The sequence below is a fragment of the Panthera leo genome, chromosome A1 (assembly GCF_018350215.1).
Source record: "Panthera leo isolate Ple1 chromosome A1, P.leo_Ple1_pat1.1, whole genome shotgun sequence".
NCBI lineage: Eukaryota > Metazoa > Chordata > Mammalia > Carnivora > Felidae > Panthera > Panthera leo.
Genome location: NC_056679.1, coordinates 4,198,587 through 4,216,819, shown reverse-complemented (window position 1 = coordinate 4,216,819; position 18,233 = coordinate 4,198,587). Strand labels below are relative to the sequence as shown.

Sequence of the window (18,233 nt, the reverse complement as noted above, 5' to 3'; positions counted from 1 at the left end):
CAGCTGACCCTTAGCAACATGGGTTTGAACTGCACAGATCTACTCCTACAAGGATTTCTTTCAAGAAATATAGGTACAGGACTGTAGATGTACTTTCTCTCCCTTATGGTTTTCTTCATAACATCGTTTTTGGTTTTTGGGGTTTTGTTTTGCTCTAGGTTACTTTATTTTAAGAATACAGTATATATCAGTAAGGCTTCTGGTCAATGGTAGGCTAAGTTTTGGGGTGTGGTCAAAGTTATACGTGGGTTTTCGACTGCTCAGGGCTGGGAGGCTGGTGCCCCCAACCCCGAGTTTTTCAAGGGTCTATTACAGTCAAATTTATCAATCTTCTCCCTTATGGTTTGTGGGTTTTCTTTTTTATGTCTCATTAAAGAAATCTTTCCCCACCCGAGGTCATAATAGATTTTAACCTAAAAGTTTCGAGTTTGGCTTTGAACGTTTAGATCTTTAATTTACATGGGATTTATTTTTGTGCGGGGCATGAGCTAGGTCTCCGACTTTATTTAAAATTCTCCTACAGATAACGGATGGTCCTGGGCGCTCCCCCCTCTGCCCGTGACCCTCAGTGCTGCCTGTCTGTGTCATATTCTCACATCTGGTTTACACTTCTTTCTGGTTTCTGCTGTGCCCACTGCACTGGCATGATTCCCTTCTCTTTACAGTGTCTTCGCTTTATTCGTCTCCAGAAATGTTTGGCTATTGTTGACCCTTAGCTCTTCCAGAAAAAGTTTAGAATCAGCACAATGAAGTTCAATTAAAAAAACTGTCAGGATTTTGATGGGACCGTCACTGAATTTATTGTGGGAAATGTGTTGAAATCTCCCACTGGAAAGGTCAATTCAATAATTTCACTGTTGGGGCGTCTGGGTGGCTCAGTCGGTTAAGCGTCTGACTCTTTTTTTTTTTTTTTTTAATGTTTATTTATTTTTGAGACAGAGAGAGACAGAGCATGAACGGGGGAGGGTCAGAGAGAGAGGGAGACACAGAATCGAAGCAGGCTCCAGGCTCTGAGCAGTCAGCACAGAGCCCGACGCGAGGCTCGAACTCACATACCACGAGATCGTGACCCGGGCCGAAGTCGGACGCTCAACCGACTGAGCCACCCAGGCGCCCCAAGCGTCTGACTCTTGACTTCAGCTCAGGTCATGATCCCAGGGTCATGAGATTGAGTCCTGCGTCCTGCTCTGTGCTGAGGGTGGAGCCTGCTTAAGATTCTCTCTCACTGCTCCTCCACTGCACTCTCTCTCTCTTTCTGGCTCTCAAATAAAAAACAAAACAAAACTATTTTATTTTATTTAAAAAAATTTTTTTTAATGTTTCTTTGTTTTTGAGAGACAGAGACAGAGCATGAGTGGGGGAGGGGCCGAGAGAGAGGGAGACACAGGACCCAAAGCTGGCTCCAGGCTCTGAGCCATCAGCACAGATCCCGATGCGGGGCTTGAACTCACGAACCGCGAGATCATGACCTGAGCTGAGGTTGGACGCTTAACCAACGGAGCCACCCAGGCGCCCCCCCCCCCAAAAAAAAAACTATTAAAAAATAATTTCACCATGTAATTCTGTCCATATTCTATATCTTGTCCATATTTTATTGGTCCACTTATATATTTGAGCCTATGCCATTAGGTTTATATGTTGCTATATTTCCTGTTGTTTTTTTCTGATTATACAATGGTCCTCTTTTGTAACTCTTAATACATTTATTTTCACGTTAAAGTTCATTTGATCTTGTATTGACATCGCTTATCCTAGCTTTCTTTGAGCAGTACGTACCTGGATATTTTTTCCTTCTGCTTATTCTTCATTCTTTCATTACAGGCATGTTTCTTTTAACGAAAAAACCCATAGCTGGATTTTGTTATTTATTCAGTCTGCTAGTCTATGCATTTTACCGTCGAGGTTAGACAATTTATGTTAATTGTGGTCACTGAGATATTAACAGTGTTATTTTGTGCTTTCTACTTACCGTCTTTTTTCTTTTCTCTCCTTCCTGCCTTCTCTTGGGTTTTTCAAAAGAAAAATTTTTGCAGTCTTCTTCATGCCAATTTTTTTTCCCACTAGTGGTTTGGAAGTTATGTAATCTGTTCCTTTTTTTTTTTTTTAAGTGGGTTACACTTACATTTTAAAAATACATACTTGCCTTAGAGTCTAGTGTGAATATCTTTAACCTTCTAAAAGCATGGAGATCTTCTGAAAACAAACAGCCCTAACCCTGATTCCTTCTCCCATCCTTCATGTTATTACCATTGTGAATTTTAGTTCTACTTCTCTTTCTTTATTCAAAAGCTTTATTGAGGTATAATTGACAAGAATAATATTGACATATAAAGTATAAAATTTTATATATTTTAATACATTTACACACTTCCCAAAATGAAGAGGAAAAAAAACACCCATTTTGTTTTCAATCCCCCTTCTCAACCATAGTTATCATTTTTATCTTATAACAGATTTGTCCAGATATTTATTTTTATTATTTTTTTGTTTGGCCACCATTTTCTTTCTTTTTCTTTCCTTTTTTTTTTCTTTCCTTTTCTCTTTTTTTTTTTTTTCTCTTTTCTTTTCTTTTTTCTCTTCTCTTCTCTTCTCTTCTCTTCTCTTCTCTTCTCTTCTCTTCTCTTCTCCTTTTAAAGTAACCTCTATACCCAATGTGGGGCTTGAACTCACGATCCTGAGATCAAGAGTCTCATGGTCTACTGACTGAGCCAGCCAGGCACCCCTTTTTTCTTCTTGAATAAAAAATTTTGGCTCCTCAGTGAGGCTCCATTAGTGGGTAAATTCTCTGTTTTGTCTTAAGATGTCTTTATTTTAGCTTTGCATTTAAACAAGATTTTAATCTGCATACGGACTTGAGGGTTTTCCTCAGCATTTTGAAAATACCTTTCCAAAGCCCATGACCTCTATGCTCTGGGCTCAGGCTGCTGCCATGCCTTTGTGGCCAGCCGACTTTCCTCTCTGGTGGCTTTAAAGATGTTCTCTGTCTTTTGCAGTATATAGGCTCACACTCACGGTTTTACTCACAGCAATTTTCATTGCTGATAAATGATAAGATGCGTAGGGCCCGGAGCAAATAACTTGTGGGTCCTAGTCCCTAGAAACCATTTGTGTCAACAAAATCGTATGTCAGCGTCATTTTGGCAGCCGAGTCACATGTGATCCTCAGAAAGATACACTGCTTTGACAAATGGGAGGGATCCCACTCACGAGGCTGCCACCATGGCTCTGGGATCTGGCCCTGGGGACCCCAGGACAATCCACAGCGACAAGACCTGAGGTCTATTGGAACATCTGGTTGACCCCCTAAACCAGATAGTCAGAGAGTGCCTCACAGGGTACGGATGGCCTTGTTCCAGGCTCTGGGCACCTGCGTGAACACTGCCAGCCCTGCTCAGACCTTGCCTTTGGAGGGGAACATAGAAAACCTCAAGGAAGGCATTTCAAAGCACGGATGCTCCCTGAGGTGCAGGACCCACGGCCGGGCACCTGCTCGCCTGGGTCTAAGGCTAGAACTGTAGATGTAACAGGTGGTTCTGGAAAATGGTCTCTGAACATTTTCTTTCCCTCCTCCTCTATGTTCGCTCTTTCTGGAACTCCTAATTAGCTATATTGAGGCTTTCTCATTTTATTTTTCATGCATTCTATGGTAGGCCTCTTCCATTTCCTCACATCTACTTTCCAGTCCCCTAATTTTCTTTTCTTTTCTTTTCTTTTAATTTTTTAGTGTTTATTTATTTTTTGAGAGAAAGAGAGAGACAGAGTGTGAGTGAGAGAGGGGTAGAGAGAAAGGGAGACACAGAATCCGAAGCAGGTTCCAGGCTCTGAGCTGGCAGCACAGAGCCCGATGCGGGGCTCGAACTCACAAACCACGAGATCGTGGCCTGAGCTGAAGTCTAACTGCCACGCCTAACGTGGCTCCACTCCACCTGCCACTGTTCCCGCTCCTTCCTGGAGAGTGTCCCCAAGGCCATTCATGTTGTGACAAGGGTCTTTGGAGACAACATGCTGTGGCTGAGTGGGTGCTTCCTCTCCTACCAGCTATGTGGTTTTAGAAGGGGGGTAGGCTTTAGGCCTCAGGCTTCCCAGCTGTAAAATGAGCAGATTGGATGAGTAGTCCTTGGACTCCTGTTTTGTTAGAATCACCTGGAGGCTTGTCCCAACTTCTTGGGACCCATTTTGGGAGTCTCAGACGGTTTGGGCTGAGCCCCTGGGAGTCCTGATATTGGTAATAGACTAAGGTTTTACAAATTGTGCTCGTGGGGTGCCTGGGTGGCTCAATTGATTAAGCATCTGACTTCGGCTCAGGTCAAGATCTCCCCGTTTGTGAGTTCGAGCCCTGCTTCGGGCTCTGTGCTGACAGTTCAGAGCCCGACGCCTGCTTCGGATTCTGTGCCCGCCGCCCCCCCCCCCCCCTCTTCTGCCCCTCCCCTGCTCATGCTCTGTATCTCTCCCTCTCTCAAAAATAAATAAACCCTTTAGGGGTTTAAACCCTTAGGGGTTAAAAAATTAACAACATTTAAAAAAACTGTGCTTTCAATCCTGTCTCTCTCTCCCTTTCTCTTTCCCTCCGCAGCTTGTCCTCTCTCAATCTCTCTCTCTCTCTCTCTCTTCCCCCCCCTCACAAAATAAATAAATAAAAGCTTAAAAAAATTGCTGTGGTACAATATTTATAAAATAAAACTGACCATCTTATCCATTCCTGAGTGTACAGTTAGCGGCATTCAATACATCCACAATGTCGTAGACCTGTCAGCACTGTCTACACCCGAAACTCTCCTGTCTTCCCCAGCAGAAACTCTGCACCTCTACCTTGCTTGTGTCTCTGTGGATTTGCCCAGTCTGGGTATACTTCATATCGATGGAACCGTACGATATTTATCCTTTATTTCACTGAGGATGGTGTCTTCCAGCTTCATCCGTATTGTACATGACTGAACGCTATTCCACGGGATGTATTTGCCACATTTTGCTTGCCCATTTATCCGTGGATAGATAGATGTTTTTGAGAGAGGAAACAGGGGTTAGATGACCTCCCAGAGACCCGTGGCAGCTCCTGCATTCTGTGGTCTAGAAACTTTTTCTGGGGGGTGTGTCCGCTCCAACAGCAGCCAGAAATAACGTGGCAGCGGGAGGCCGTGGGGGTGGTCACAGCCAGGTCCTGCTACTTTCCTGAGATGATGTGGAGGGAGGAGGGGATGCTGGGGCTTGAGCTGGACACTTGCCACCCATGGGGACATGACGGGTATGGAGGTGAGCTCGGGGGGAGACGGCAGGGACGGCTGGGTGACGTCGCGGCTCTCCCCACCCCGGTGGACGCGTGGCACGTTAGAGTCTCCATAAGCCAAGATCTCAGATCGCAGAACCCGAGGGCCTGAAGGACCTTATGAAATCAGATCCATTTATTTGCAGAATAAGACAAATGAGGTCCAGAGAAGGGATGTGCCCAGGGTGGCGAAACTCAGATTAGGATCTGGTCTCTTTGTTTTTGTCTTTGTGTCAATTTGCATCAAGCCACTGACTCTGTGCTTGGACATTTGGACTATGTAGCCTTTGGGGGACCTGGAAAATAATAATAATAATAATAATAATAATAATAATAATAATGGATTGTTGAATATTAACTCTGGGCTTTTGTGCATTAAGCTCGTAGTTAATTCTCATGACTCTACGGTGAGGTAGGGACAATTATTGTCTCCTTTTGTTAATGGAGGAACCTGGTGCTTGGGGACCAGGTAACACTCAACAGCTGTTGTGTGTGGGGGTAGGATTCTTTTCAGTCTGGCTTCAGAGCCCAGGCTTTTAACCACTACATTATATTGCCTCTGTAAATCTATCCCTTCTTCCGGGGAAAAAGCCCCATGAGTCTGTTAGGTCACTGCCTCGTCCCCAAATATGAGCCGCGACATGTTGTCTAGTCTGATGATGAACCGAAGGTCAGAGTAAATATGTCAGAAGTCAGGAGGAGGTCGCAGGAAACCAGCAACTGTATAAAACACACAGGTGCTTGACCCCATTTATCATTTGTTCAACAAACATTTAAGCATTTACTATGTGCCCATGATACTCCAGTCTTGGGATTTAATGATGAATGAGAAAGACAATGTTCTTCCCTATTTGGGACTTGATCATTATATTGGGAAGCAGATGATGAAAAAATCAGTAAATGTTGTACATTAATAAACGCTGAGCATCAGGAGGGAAGTGAATTAGGTGTGTGTGTGTGTGTGTGTGTGTGTGTGTGTGTGTGTGTAATGAGGGTATATGCATTTTAGATGAGAGTGATCAGGGAAAAGTTCTTGCGGGGGAGTGCACCTGAGGTGAGTCCTCGGATAAGTCTAAATCAGCCATCAAAATTCAAGGGAAGAACCGTGCAAATGCCCAGGTGTAGAAAAGAAGGGAGCCAGTGGGAGAGTAGCGTGAGATGATTGAGGGGTGGGCAAGGATTGGATCAGAAAGGGCCTTGAAGGCCAGGATAAAGCATTTGTAATTTATTCTAAGGGCTGTAGGGCTTTCAGGCATCTGAGAGTCATTCATTCGTGAAGTAAATGTACTTATTTATTTACATCCATATACAATAAATGTGTATTTATGAAAAAGATATTAAAATTGTACTTGATTAACATTTACAGTTAATTTCGTAATTAAGAAGTAATCCATCAATTACTGTCTATCCATAACTATTGGTGTAATATTTATTATTTTATTAATAATTATTTAAATTGACAAAAATTAAAAATAAATATGCATCATAGTAAATAATGGGTACATAAACACCCATCTTGTGCCAAACACTATTCTAGGCTAGAACTGTAGAACTGGAAAGACAAAATTCCTTGCTGGCAGCCTGGTGAGAAGAAAGATAATTCACGCAAGCGATCACGAAGTAATATAACAATTGCTAAAATCAGGGCAGAACAACGGAATCCTTAGGGGGAAATATTTCAAAGTGTGCAAGGAGCTTAGGGACATTACCCAGGATGCGCTAATGGTTTGAGACTGAAGTCTGAACTCCCCGGGAGACCGGGAGGCACGACCTTGCTGGAATGCCGTGCAAAGGTCCGAGAGCTGACCCGGCGTGTTGGGAGCCCAGCCGCCTCAGTGAGCCCAGAGCTGAGACCTGGGGCGTGGGGTGGGGGGAGAGACTGAGATGCACAGGAGACCGAGGGACATGAAGCTGAGCTGGTGACCCGAGGCCAGGTCCTGAAGAGCCTTGGCTGTCCTGCTGAGGAGTCAGGACTTGGCACTGTGAGGCTGGGGAGGCACGGGAGGGTTGGGGAAGGAGGGATGTAATCACAGCATAGTCGTCAGCAAGCCACGGGCAGCGGTGGTGTGGTTCTCCAGTTCGGTCTCCTGCCCGAAAAGAGAGAAGTTAGGGTGGAGTCCAGCCTGGACGAGGAGGAAGATCGGTGAATTTGGAGCCAGGAGACCAAGGATGAAGTTGAGATTCTCTGGGTCCGTGTATCTCCATGTACACACCAAAGAGGTGAATCGTCTTGTGTTTAGAGCAGCGCCAGTTCCCCAGCCCAGGTCTCTCTCTCTCTCTCTCTCTCTCTCTCTCCCTGGGCAGCCTCAGATCCAGAGCTCTGAGGACCCACAGACCCCCATGCCGAACCGCTAGTCCAGACAGTTGCTAAGGTTCCTTCCGGCTCTGTGTTAGGGCTATAAGGCAAAGCAAGGAGCCTCGCTTGGGCTCTGCTGTTTCAGTCTTATGCCTTCATTCTGCACAAGCATGCTCATGAAACGTGGAATCTCTTCTCGTTGCACTTCAGGGTGGAAAGTTGCTTGTTAAGCATTGTATGGCAGAAAGATCATGGCTTACGGAGTCAGAAGTCCAGGGTTCAAATCCCAGCCCTACCACTTGCTGGCTGAAAACTTTTTTTTTTTTTTTTAAATGTGTTTTCTACCAATTTCTACTATTTCCTGACTTGAAGGCTGGTTATTTATCTCCTTGAATCTTCACTTGTACATCTGGAAGATGAAGCTAATGACAGCACTCTTGGGAAGATGTGAAAATCCAATGGAATAATGGTGTCAAAGTGCTCAGTGAGAGACGAGTTGTTTTCAAATGTTACACACTATCGTCAGCGGATCTCCAAGTGAGGAATCTGGTTTTGAGTTTATTCATCACCCTGACAGAAACATCCAATGTACAAGGTCTAGCTGTCAAGCATTAGGATTTTTTTAAAAAAACAAACAAGCCTTGAATATCCAGATAAGTATCATTAACTTCAAAGAGGTCCCTTGGCTGGGCAACTTGTTATTCTGATAATGTTACTGTTACTTAAGACTTCTTGGAAATGTATCTTTTGAAGCTGTCTCCAAATTTGGCATATCCTTTGTGGTGGTAACTCTTTATTCGGTGGATTGAATTTTGGTGAAAAACTAGTAATTATACCCAGAAAGCTATAGATTGTGAATATAGGGGCACAGCAAGCTAGATAAATATGCTTAAGAATGAGAAATACCTTGGGGATGCCTGGGTGGCTCGGTCGGTTAAAGGTCCAACTCTTGAGTTCAGCTCAGGTCATGATCTCAGTCTTGAGATCAAGCCCCGCGTCAGTTTCCTCACTGGGTGAGGAGTCTGCTGAAGATTTCCTGTCTCTTTCTCTCTCTCTGCCCCTCCCCTGCTCATGTGCACCCACGGCCCACTCTCTCTCAAAGAAGCGAGGAATCCCTTGGATGTGCTATGAGCTTGTTTTGTGTGACAGATTCCACTCTACTTAAAAAAATTTTTTTATTGTGTTTGTTTATTTTGAGAGAGAGAGAAAGACAAAATATGAGCAGAAGAGGGGCAGAGAGAGAGAGAATCTGAAGAGAGAGAATCGAGGCTCTGAGCTGTCAGCACAGAGCCCGGCACGGGGCTCGAACCCACAAACCGTGAGATCATGACCTGAGCCGGAGCCGGACGCTGAGCCAACTGAGCCACCCAGATGCCTCTCCACTGTACTTTTTCCTGTATGATTTTTCTAAAATTCAGCCTCACGGTCTCCACTAACAAAATCAATCATTTGTTTCGAGAAGCGTTGGAAATCAGCAACTGAATTTGTTGACCTAAGAAACGGCATGCTGCACCTTTAAGTCAGTGAGAGAAACGTCCTGGAGATGCCATTCCTAGGACCCCAAGTCTGAGAGCAATACAGAGCCTGTGTTCAGAATGAAAACAGAGAGCTCCCCCAGGAGGGACTCAGACAGTTATATAGGTGGGGTCGCCTCTTTGTTAGAAGTTTGGCCTGCAGGGACTTCTTGCTTTGGGTCTTGGGGAACAAGTTTCTACTGGAGTCATTGAAACGATACTTGAGAAGCGTGGAAGACGAGGCTCTTGCTCGGACGCTGTCTCTGAGTCACCGAGGACCTCGGGCTCTTTCTGTGCGTCACCCTCTCGCACTCAAGTAATTCCCACTGCCCGGCTGCCAAGGAGACAGGAGAATTCACAGGACCCCGTGGCTCTCGGCCAGTTGAGATCACACTGTAGACCGTTTTGCATGTCTAATAATACAGGCCAGCCGGGGGCTTTCATGCAAAGGCTCCCCTCAGAGAGAATCGATCTGGCCATTCTTCTAGAATGGGACCGTGGCCTTTGTTTCCCCTGCGCTCCCCGAACTAAGATGTAGTCATCGCATTCGAACCAGCCGGGGCCAGGCCTTTCCCTCAATGTGGGATGTCCGCTGCGGTGAGAGGCAGAGTAGAGAGGAGGGGAGAGTGCGGGGTGGGGACCTCAGCCTGTGCTACTGGTGGAACGGAAGGGAAGGACGAGCACAGAGGGGCTGTGTCTGAAGACAAAGTCGAGAAGTCGCAGTATTTTCTGTATTTTCTGTCTGATAGGCCAATGACTTCTGGGTTCTGTGACTTTTTAAAAAAAAATATTTATTTATTTTTGGGGGAGAGAGAGAGAGAGAGAGAGAGAGAGAGAGAGAGAGAGAGAGAATCTGAAGCAGGCTCCAGGCTCCGAGCTGTCAGCACAGAGCCTGACGCGGGGCTCGAACCCATGAACTGTGAGATCATGACCTGAGCCCAAGTCGGATGCTCAACTGTCCGAGCCCCCCAGGCGCCCCCTCTGACTTTTCAGAAAGCCTTGAGTCCCCTGAGATTCTACTGGTCTGCCCAACAGAGAACACTTCGCTCATGTTTGGTCACCGGTGTCTATTTAGTTGGGGGGATGGAGTGATTGGTTAGTTCTTGGCATTAATCTGGGCTTTTCAGAGAAACAGAACCAACAGGGTGCCAGTGTCAATGTGTGTGTGTGTGTGTGTGTGTGTGTAAAAAGATTTGTTTTAAGGAATTAGCTCAAGAGACTGTGGGGGCTGACAAGTGTGAAATTCACAGGGCAGGCCAGCAGGCAGGAGACCCAGGTCTGAAGGCAGAGAGGAGGCAGCGTTCCCCCCTCCTCAGGGAGCCTCAGTCTATCTCTTAAAACCTTACCTGATTGGATGAGGCCCACTGCAGCATGGGGAGTAAACTGTTTAACTCAGAGTCTACTGATTCCGATCTCATCTAAACACCTTCCCGGCCACATCTGGACTGATGTTTGACCAAAACATCTGGGTCTCAGGATCCAGCCAAGTCGACGCGTAAAATCAACCACCACACTCCCCGACACAGCATCTAATTGGGATCTGCTCAGAGACTAACCTGGAATCTTCAGTCGTGGGTAGTTGACTGGTTTATAAGCTGAAAGAAGACGACATTCTCCACAGAGGCGTCACTTGGAGCCTGGCCTTCCGTGACTTCCTCATGACCCTTCATTTCAAGAAAGGGCGTCTGCAAAGGCGCCTTGTCATCAGATTTGACGGCCAAGCTCAGGTATTCCCCTGGCAGATTTATTAAATGTGAGATTCCTCGCGGGAATGCGAAGTCTCCAGTCAGACAGGACTTGAGTGCAGCCCTGGGCCGCCTCTCCTCGTTTTGTTCTGTGCGCTGCTCTGTCATCCAGCCAGGGACTGTCGGGCAAAGCGGGGGGAGGCAGCCTCCGCATCTGCTGGAAGGCTGGAGACCAAGAGGTTAGGTCTTGTGGTGAGGGACGCGAAGGAAAGACGAAAGCAATGACCGAAGGAGGAGAAAATCTTTCACGGTTATGAATTCTAATCTTCCCTCCCCCCATTGGCACCTGCTTCCCAAATCTTGCGTTTGAAAAAAACACCATAAATCCCGCACTCCCTCTCTCTCGAGATCCGAGGCTGGGCCTTAGCGACATTGGCACGAACCCTCCATTCTTCAGAAAGATGCACGCTTTTCATCGTGTTATCGCAGCAGCCGGTTAGTTCTGGGTCCCTGGAGAGCACGTGGATGAACTTCGAGGGTGAGGACAGGGCTCGGGGTGGCCCTGGGGTCCCCCGCGTGGCTCCTCTCGACTGGACGCTCGGCCTCCATCTCGAGCTGGTCCCTGTGCGCGGATTTGGGGCTGAAGCATCCACGGCGAGACGGCCACAGCTCTGTGTCGTGGCAGGCGTGCCCGGAGCCGGGGAGCAGAGGGGCTGCGGCCACGGACGTGGTGGCACGTCCAGGGCGGGCCGCCGAGCGTTGCCGCCACCCCCAAGCCAGAGGCCAGCCTCCTTCTGGGTTCCCTGGGGGAGGCGGTCGGCCACATGGGGAACACACAGCGAAGCAGCCGCGTTTCTGAGATGTCAGCAGGGGGTGCAGCCAAGTCCCGAACACAGATCCCGGGGTCAGCACCGCCCCCCTCGAAATCAGAACAGGACCAAGGCCACCTCGATGGCGGGAGAAAAGACCTCAGGCTCAGAGTTTTCTAACCAGGGGCTGACTGTCCACTTTCTGCCCCTCCTTCCAGGTGGCCACATGCCCTCCATGCCCGGGACCATTCAGAGTCTGGAAAGGGGTCTATCTTGCCCTGGTTGGGCAACCTCCAAGCTTCTGAAAGACTAGACGTTTCGGAGTCTTCGCGTCAGTGTCACTCATCTGTTTGAAGGCAAGTAAATGCCCTACGGGGTAAAGTTCAAAGCCCAGGGCACAGAACACCAGACACTTGTCAAGCTGGCACCCGGGCCTCGGCAGCTCCCCCCTTGCTTCCCCCCCCCCCCCCCCCCCGCCCTGCACCTCTCTGCACTCCCAGAACAAGCTGGGCCTGTCCACGTGCCAGCACCTTCCACCCATCCCGCCTCCCCGCTGGCCTGCCTCGGTCCTCACCCAGCTTCTGCGCCAGTCCTGACTTTCCCCGACGCCACTGCCCCCCTCCCCATGCCTCAGAAGAATGTGCCCTTACGTCTTTACAACAAAGACCTATTTTATAAATACTTAGAAGGTTTGTCTCCCTCACACTCCCTTGTTTGCGTCACCCCTGGCACTGCGTTTGCAACCAAGTATATACTCTGTGCTACTGCTTATACACGTGTCTACTGAACGAATGGACAGACGGGTGAAGGAAGGAAGGACTGACCTAGGAAGCAGGGTTTTCTCAGATGGAGGCTTCTGAGAGGAGCTAAATCTGCGTGTGGAACTTCAAGGGAAACGATCGTATCTGATCCGCGCAGGGGGTGATGTGTGCCTGGCTGAGAGGCAGCCTCCCTCCCTAACCTGCTGTTCAAGGATTGCCGTGGACGGTTCCCTACATCTTCTGTTGACTGTAAATAGCCAACCCCGGTAGGGAAAATCCCTCCACAGAGTCCTGCCGGCTCAGTTCAACACCAAACAAAAGTGACAGAACACAGCTCTTTCTGTCTTAAGCAGAAATAGTTAATGCCGTGGGAAATCACGATAAGACAAAATCCTGCCTTTATGGACAAACAATGGAAGCCCGCTTCATAAGACCACCCATGGTCCCAGAGAAAGTGGTTTTGAGAATTCAAGTCTTTCGGAGAGGCTCATGTGAAAGCAGCCATAAATCACACTGATTCAAATGCCTCTGGTGGTTTATGGACAGACCTGACCCTGATCTGCTTGATCCCTACAGGAGACGCCCTGTGACCTTCCTCGGGCTGAAATGTGACATAACCACCATCACGGTGAGCTATTGACTTCATTCTGTATAACTACGTGTCTAGAATCACTTACTAGGTCACACTGAAGTTTCTTAGGTGTTCTAGAAGGTTTGGGGAATTCTCAGTGTTGTTTAGTTTCAACCTGACTGAATGATAAATTTAAGCTGCCTATGCCGAATCCTTTTTAAGAAAATCAGACAATACCTTCTCAAGTTAAAATGGGACAAATAGACAAAGTCAGAATGACAACTGGCCAGCTGCAGGGAGACCTTCGTTATAGTGATGACACTGAAAATAAGCTGTTTGTGTGGCTACAGGATCCTTCAGACCTCCTGTTAGAACCTCACAAGCTTTGAGTTGCTTTTCTCAGAGAGTTGAGGGCACCCACGAGCTCAACCAGCACGCGTGGATACAGGAAACGTCTACATGAGCCAAGGAGCTGGTGTGTGGGTGGCGGTATGGAAGAGGGACAGCAGCTAATGTCCTTCCCTCAGGGAATCTGTCGTTTAACAACACAGACTAACCAGCGGAGAGAATATGGCGTCACTTTCAAATAACCTAATTTTTTCCAGGAAGTTTAAAGTCCTCTCTCAAAATCTAATAATAGCTTTAAAAGCTTTACTGAAGGGAAGGAAGGTCAGAAGCTGGGAAGGCAAAACGAAACTCTCACAGTGACCGATGTTGCTCTGTGGGAGTTTAGTCCACTCCTCTGCAGGAAAACACTCTACTGACCTCTGGAAAGAATGAGTATAAAACTTCTCCTTTATTTTTCCCCTATTTATGTCAGGAAATGAAGGAGGCAAAAGAAGAGATCGTAATAAAATCTTGATGCCAAAGCTTCTCAAATAACTCAGAGCATTCTTCAGTAGTCTGACATGCCTGAGAAATAGAACCAGGTCACCAGGAAGGATTTCAAATCTCCCTCATGACATTTGAGGGGCCAGGGAGGGAGCGTTACACTGGAAGGATCAGAACTTAGGGAGACCCCCACGCGGAGAGCAAGAGGGGAAAACAAATTTGTATTCCCATCACCATTTTTTTTTTTTTTTTTACTGGACATGTAAGTACAAATGAATACCAGATAACAATTTTATTCACATATAAAAAAGGGTATTACAAAACTATTTGTGTAAGAAAATGAAAATTTACAAATTTGTAAATTCCAGTATGCAAAATAGTAATGATGAAATCTAAATTGATTCAAGCTGGCAACCTTCAAGCAATGATGGACTCTTTTCTTTTTTCTTTTCTTCTTTCTTTTTTCTTTTTTTTACTAGCACAGACAGTAGAGCTTAACTAGATAATAGCAACATGAACACTTTATCTAGAGTACAAAAATCTAAACTGGAAAAATATATTCCATATACACAAAATGAGAAAACCCATGCCTTTACATGGTTGTTCCCCAAATCCTCATCTCATTCTTGTTGGTGGGTTTCTGCACCATTAGACGTCACACCGATTCTCACTCCCAGTCTTATTACCCGATGATGATTTCCCAGCACCCACGTGGGGAATCCATGTGGGTGCTAGAGGGATATTCCGACTGTGGGAAACGCAGACGGGATTTTCCTCTCAAGTGTTTACCCAAAGTATAGAAGAATCTAGCATTAGTGTATGTTTCTGTAGTCACTGATGGTCAAGTGTCTTCATCTTGATAAAATAACCCAGGATTTTCCAACTGCAGCATCAGATGAAATTGACGTTTAACCCTCAGTATTTCCCTACTGATCAAAAGTGACGTTTCAGGGTTTGGGGGCCACAGTCTCATTCCCATTGATCCAGCCTTCTCTCCAGCAGCTATACGTCTTTGAAGTTGAGGAGGGTTTCTACATGTGGAAAATATATTCAGGTCACCAGAAGGAGCACAACCCTGGCCTACTTTGATCATCCCTCTGTCAAAACAAAACGATCAGATTGCAAACAATGGCACACATATGTGAATTACAGGGAAACCACTCAAGGAAACTCCAGTGTGCATTTTTATGGACATCTTGTGGTCAAATCCTAAATATCGTACATCACTTTCCTAAAGCAACTCTCATAAGAGCTGGTGAGTTAATCAAAGTTGAAAAACCATTGGTTCATGCTACAAGAAAAAAAAAGAGGAAAAGCCAATCAGTTATGACTGGGTATTAAACAGACACAGAAGGCTATGGGTTACCCTGAGACGACTCCAATTTCCTATTCTGGATAAAGGAACCGAGGTCACGAGAATCCACACACATTTGAACCTAAAACTGCAGGTAGATAACCTAGCCCAGCCATGAGGAAGAGGACTCATTAGATTTTCCTAAATATCTTGCAAAGAGTGGAAACACAGTTTCAAGAAGTGAGAAGATAAATATGTCCTAAGATTTTTTTTTTTTTTTTTTTAATGAAGTTTAAACGTTAGGTAAAAGACACTGCTTTGGTTGGGGCAATTGTGAAACAAAAGAATTTTAGTACACTCCAACACAATGATGTTCTGTCTCTCTTTTAAGTGCAAGTGTGACAGAGCTAACGGTAATCAGTGAAAAGACAAAGGCCAGATCTGATCATGCAGGTTCAAGTAGGAAACAAATCAATCCTCTTCTGGTAATTCCTCCCCAGGGCACAAAGAGTAACAGCAAACGAGCCATCCCCTGGTTCATGACTGAACTGGGTTCATTTCTATCTTAGGTGTAGAGAGAATTCTGGTGTGTAATTACCAAGCAGGTGAGGGATGTTTGGGGTACCAGAATGAAGCACTTAAACCCAGCCTCAGTGGCTGAGATAGGAGATCACGGTGGGAACGAAATGTACACGGTCAGAGGGAGCACTGTCGTACTTGGCCAGACTGCCTAAGGGGAATCACGAATTGTTCACCTGCATGCCGTCTACAAATTGTGCTTTTTCTTTTTGTTCTACTAGGTAGTGCAGTCTCACGGGACTACCCGCACGGTGTTCCATCTTGGCGGCAGGGGAACCTGACATGTAGTTTCTAAAGCCCTTCGTGTCAGACAGGATGCGAAACACACACAAAAAAACCACAACCGAACTCATAGGTGCAGAGAACAGACTGGTGGTTGTCAGAGGCAGGACACTGGCGGGTGAGGAGGATGGGAAGGAAAAAAAAAAGAACATTATCTTTACAAATACCACTTTTGTGTAAAGGACAGCTTCTGGATCTTTTGAGCCCAGTCACAGGGACAGAAGTAACAAATGCTTCCGATCGACTGATTTCCGCAGAAGTATGTTAATCAGTGCACACACGTCTCTAGGATAGGTGTGCTCAGTGGTTTGCAAGGCAGGTAATCAGTGAAAAGACCACGTTCCCAGCCCGGGCCCTCTCGACACTGGGTCTAGCAGGGCTCCTGAGACCAGTGGCCGAGGTTACTCGTGTCGACTCCAGGAAAGACTTGCTCTCCTGATACCTAGTCGGGCCAGTTCACTTCACCTAACAGACCCATGATGTAGGCAGGTGGCGTGCAAGTCCGTTCTTACCTCCTAAACTAATCAGACGACGAAAACGTGAGCTTCCTCAAATACGCGCGCTCAGTTTGGAAGCACTCTCCATAAAAACTAAGGAAACCAATCTGACGTTGACTTTTAACAGGGTAAGCGGCTATATGAAATTATTTCTGGAGAGCAAACGTCAGCGAAAACTTACACCCTGGGTCTTCCGTCTGGTAAGACCACATTCGCCATGCAAATACGCATGAATCCACTTCTGTTTCTTGTTACATGCTCATAATCTCGTAGGCTGCAAACTCAACCCATCAGTCTTTGAAGTCTCGCTTGTGGCATAGAAGCTTCTTGTTCAGGAAAGATGCAAAGTATCGTGAGTGCCTGGAGTCTTTGCTTGTTATTCCTTGACGTTTCAGCTTACAGCTGGTCTGGCTCAGAAGCAACTGGTTGAAAGGCTTAAAACGCCATCAGTTTGGTTCAGATTTATTTTCTTTCCCCCCAGAAGCCATGCAAGGTCCAGACAGTGCTCAGTCCGTAAGCCCAAGCGGAGGAGTAAGTGCCTGCTGGGTTCCATCCGGATTCTTCTCCTGCAGAAAGAAGCAAGTCCTTTAAGCTTCCCGAAACAGCAACAGAAGGAGAGCTTGAAAAACAACCTCACAAACGAAAGCTGCTGGACTGGAATCATTCAAAATTATTGTACGTGACTTTTAACTAGGAGTACACATGAACTTAATAACATATAGGCGAGCAGCTCATTCATGGTGTCTGAATATCCGGGTATCCACGCATTCTGAGAATAAAGATTTTATAACAACTCACAGCCCCTCAGCATTTGCAAACAACACTGCAGAGGCGATCATGTGACCCACAGCCAACAACATGTATTAACACGTGATTCTTTGGCTGATTTCCAACACTATCCAAATATTTAAAGTTTGTTTCTGTGTCGTGTTCTTGTAAAGCATTTGTAGGTAAAGATGTTAGGATCTGTTAGTCCCTTCTTTAAAAGAACAAAGTTATTCTTTGCATTTAAAACTTCTGCTAAACCACTGGACAAAGTTTAGAGATGGTTTAGAAAGGATTCCTCTTCTAATGATCTTCCTGGAAGGCTCACACTCTTTCCAGGGTAGATATCCTCAGCAAAGTGGCACCCTTAGATCTGTCCCTTATCCCAGAAGGGCAGCGACCTGACTTCTGGAGGGATCGGCCAACTGCACTTTACTGCAGTGAATAAAACCTTCCTTCTATGCTGTAACCTTTCATTCACTTATTTGCCACTATTTTGGCATTGGTGACCTATCAGGTACGTTTACAGGAGAACATTTTTTCCCCTGAGTTGAAGGACAGTACCTAGATGTAGAAACTTCTGAAAGAACTCTTAATAATATGAGATCGTTTCATCAAATATATCTATCAGTTAATATGACAGTAAGAACCACATTAACACTATTGTGGGAGGCAAATGTTAGTCATTTTGCCAATACGGAAAAGAAAAAGTTTAAAAGATTGAGCAGCCAGATCCTAGGTCATATCTTTTTTTTTTTTAACCACTCCTTCTATTATTTTATGTTGACATTTCCAATGATGGCTAAAAACATCACCCCCAAAAAAGCTTTTCCTGTAGGTAAACAGCCTGGCCTCATTCTCCCAAGTATCCTAGCAACTGATGTCCCAAATATCTTAGTCTGTTCCTCTTCTGGGGAGGTGTGTTTGGGAAAATTTGATTAGAATTGAGTCATTCAGACTCAAGAAGGTTCTCACACCTATTTACTTTATCCTGCACCGTAACTATCATCATCAGATTCTGGGTGGTCTTAAACCACCCACAAGAAAGCTACTGTGTAAAAGTACAGTTTTTGGAAACAAATGCAT

At 45.9% G+C, this 18,233-nt stretch overlaps 1 protein-coding gene across 10 annotated transcripts in view; it reads right to left on the bottom strand.

The window, feature by feature from the left end:
- Window positions 1-13,994: 13,994 nt before the first annotated feature.
- TNFRSF19 (TNF receptor superfamily member 19) overlaps window positions 13,995-18,233 on the bottom strand; it is a 93,542-nt gene continuing 89,303 nt past the window's right edge. For all 10 annotated transcript variants that reach the window (XM_042930479.1, XM_042930560.1, XM_042930643.1 and 7 more), the window contains one exon: window positions 13,995-16,948. In XM_042930479.1, the coding sequence (XP_042786413.1) occupies window positions 16,889-16,948 (60 nt within the window). In that variant the 3' untranslated portion in view covers window positions 13,995-16,888. The remainder of the gene's footprint in view (window positions 16,949-18,233) is intronic.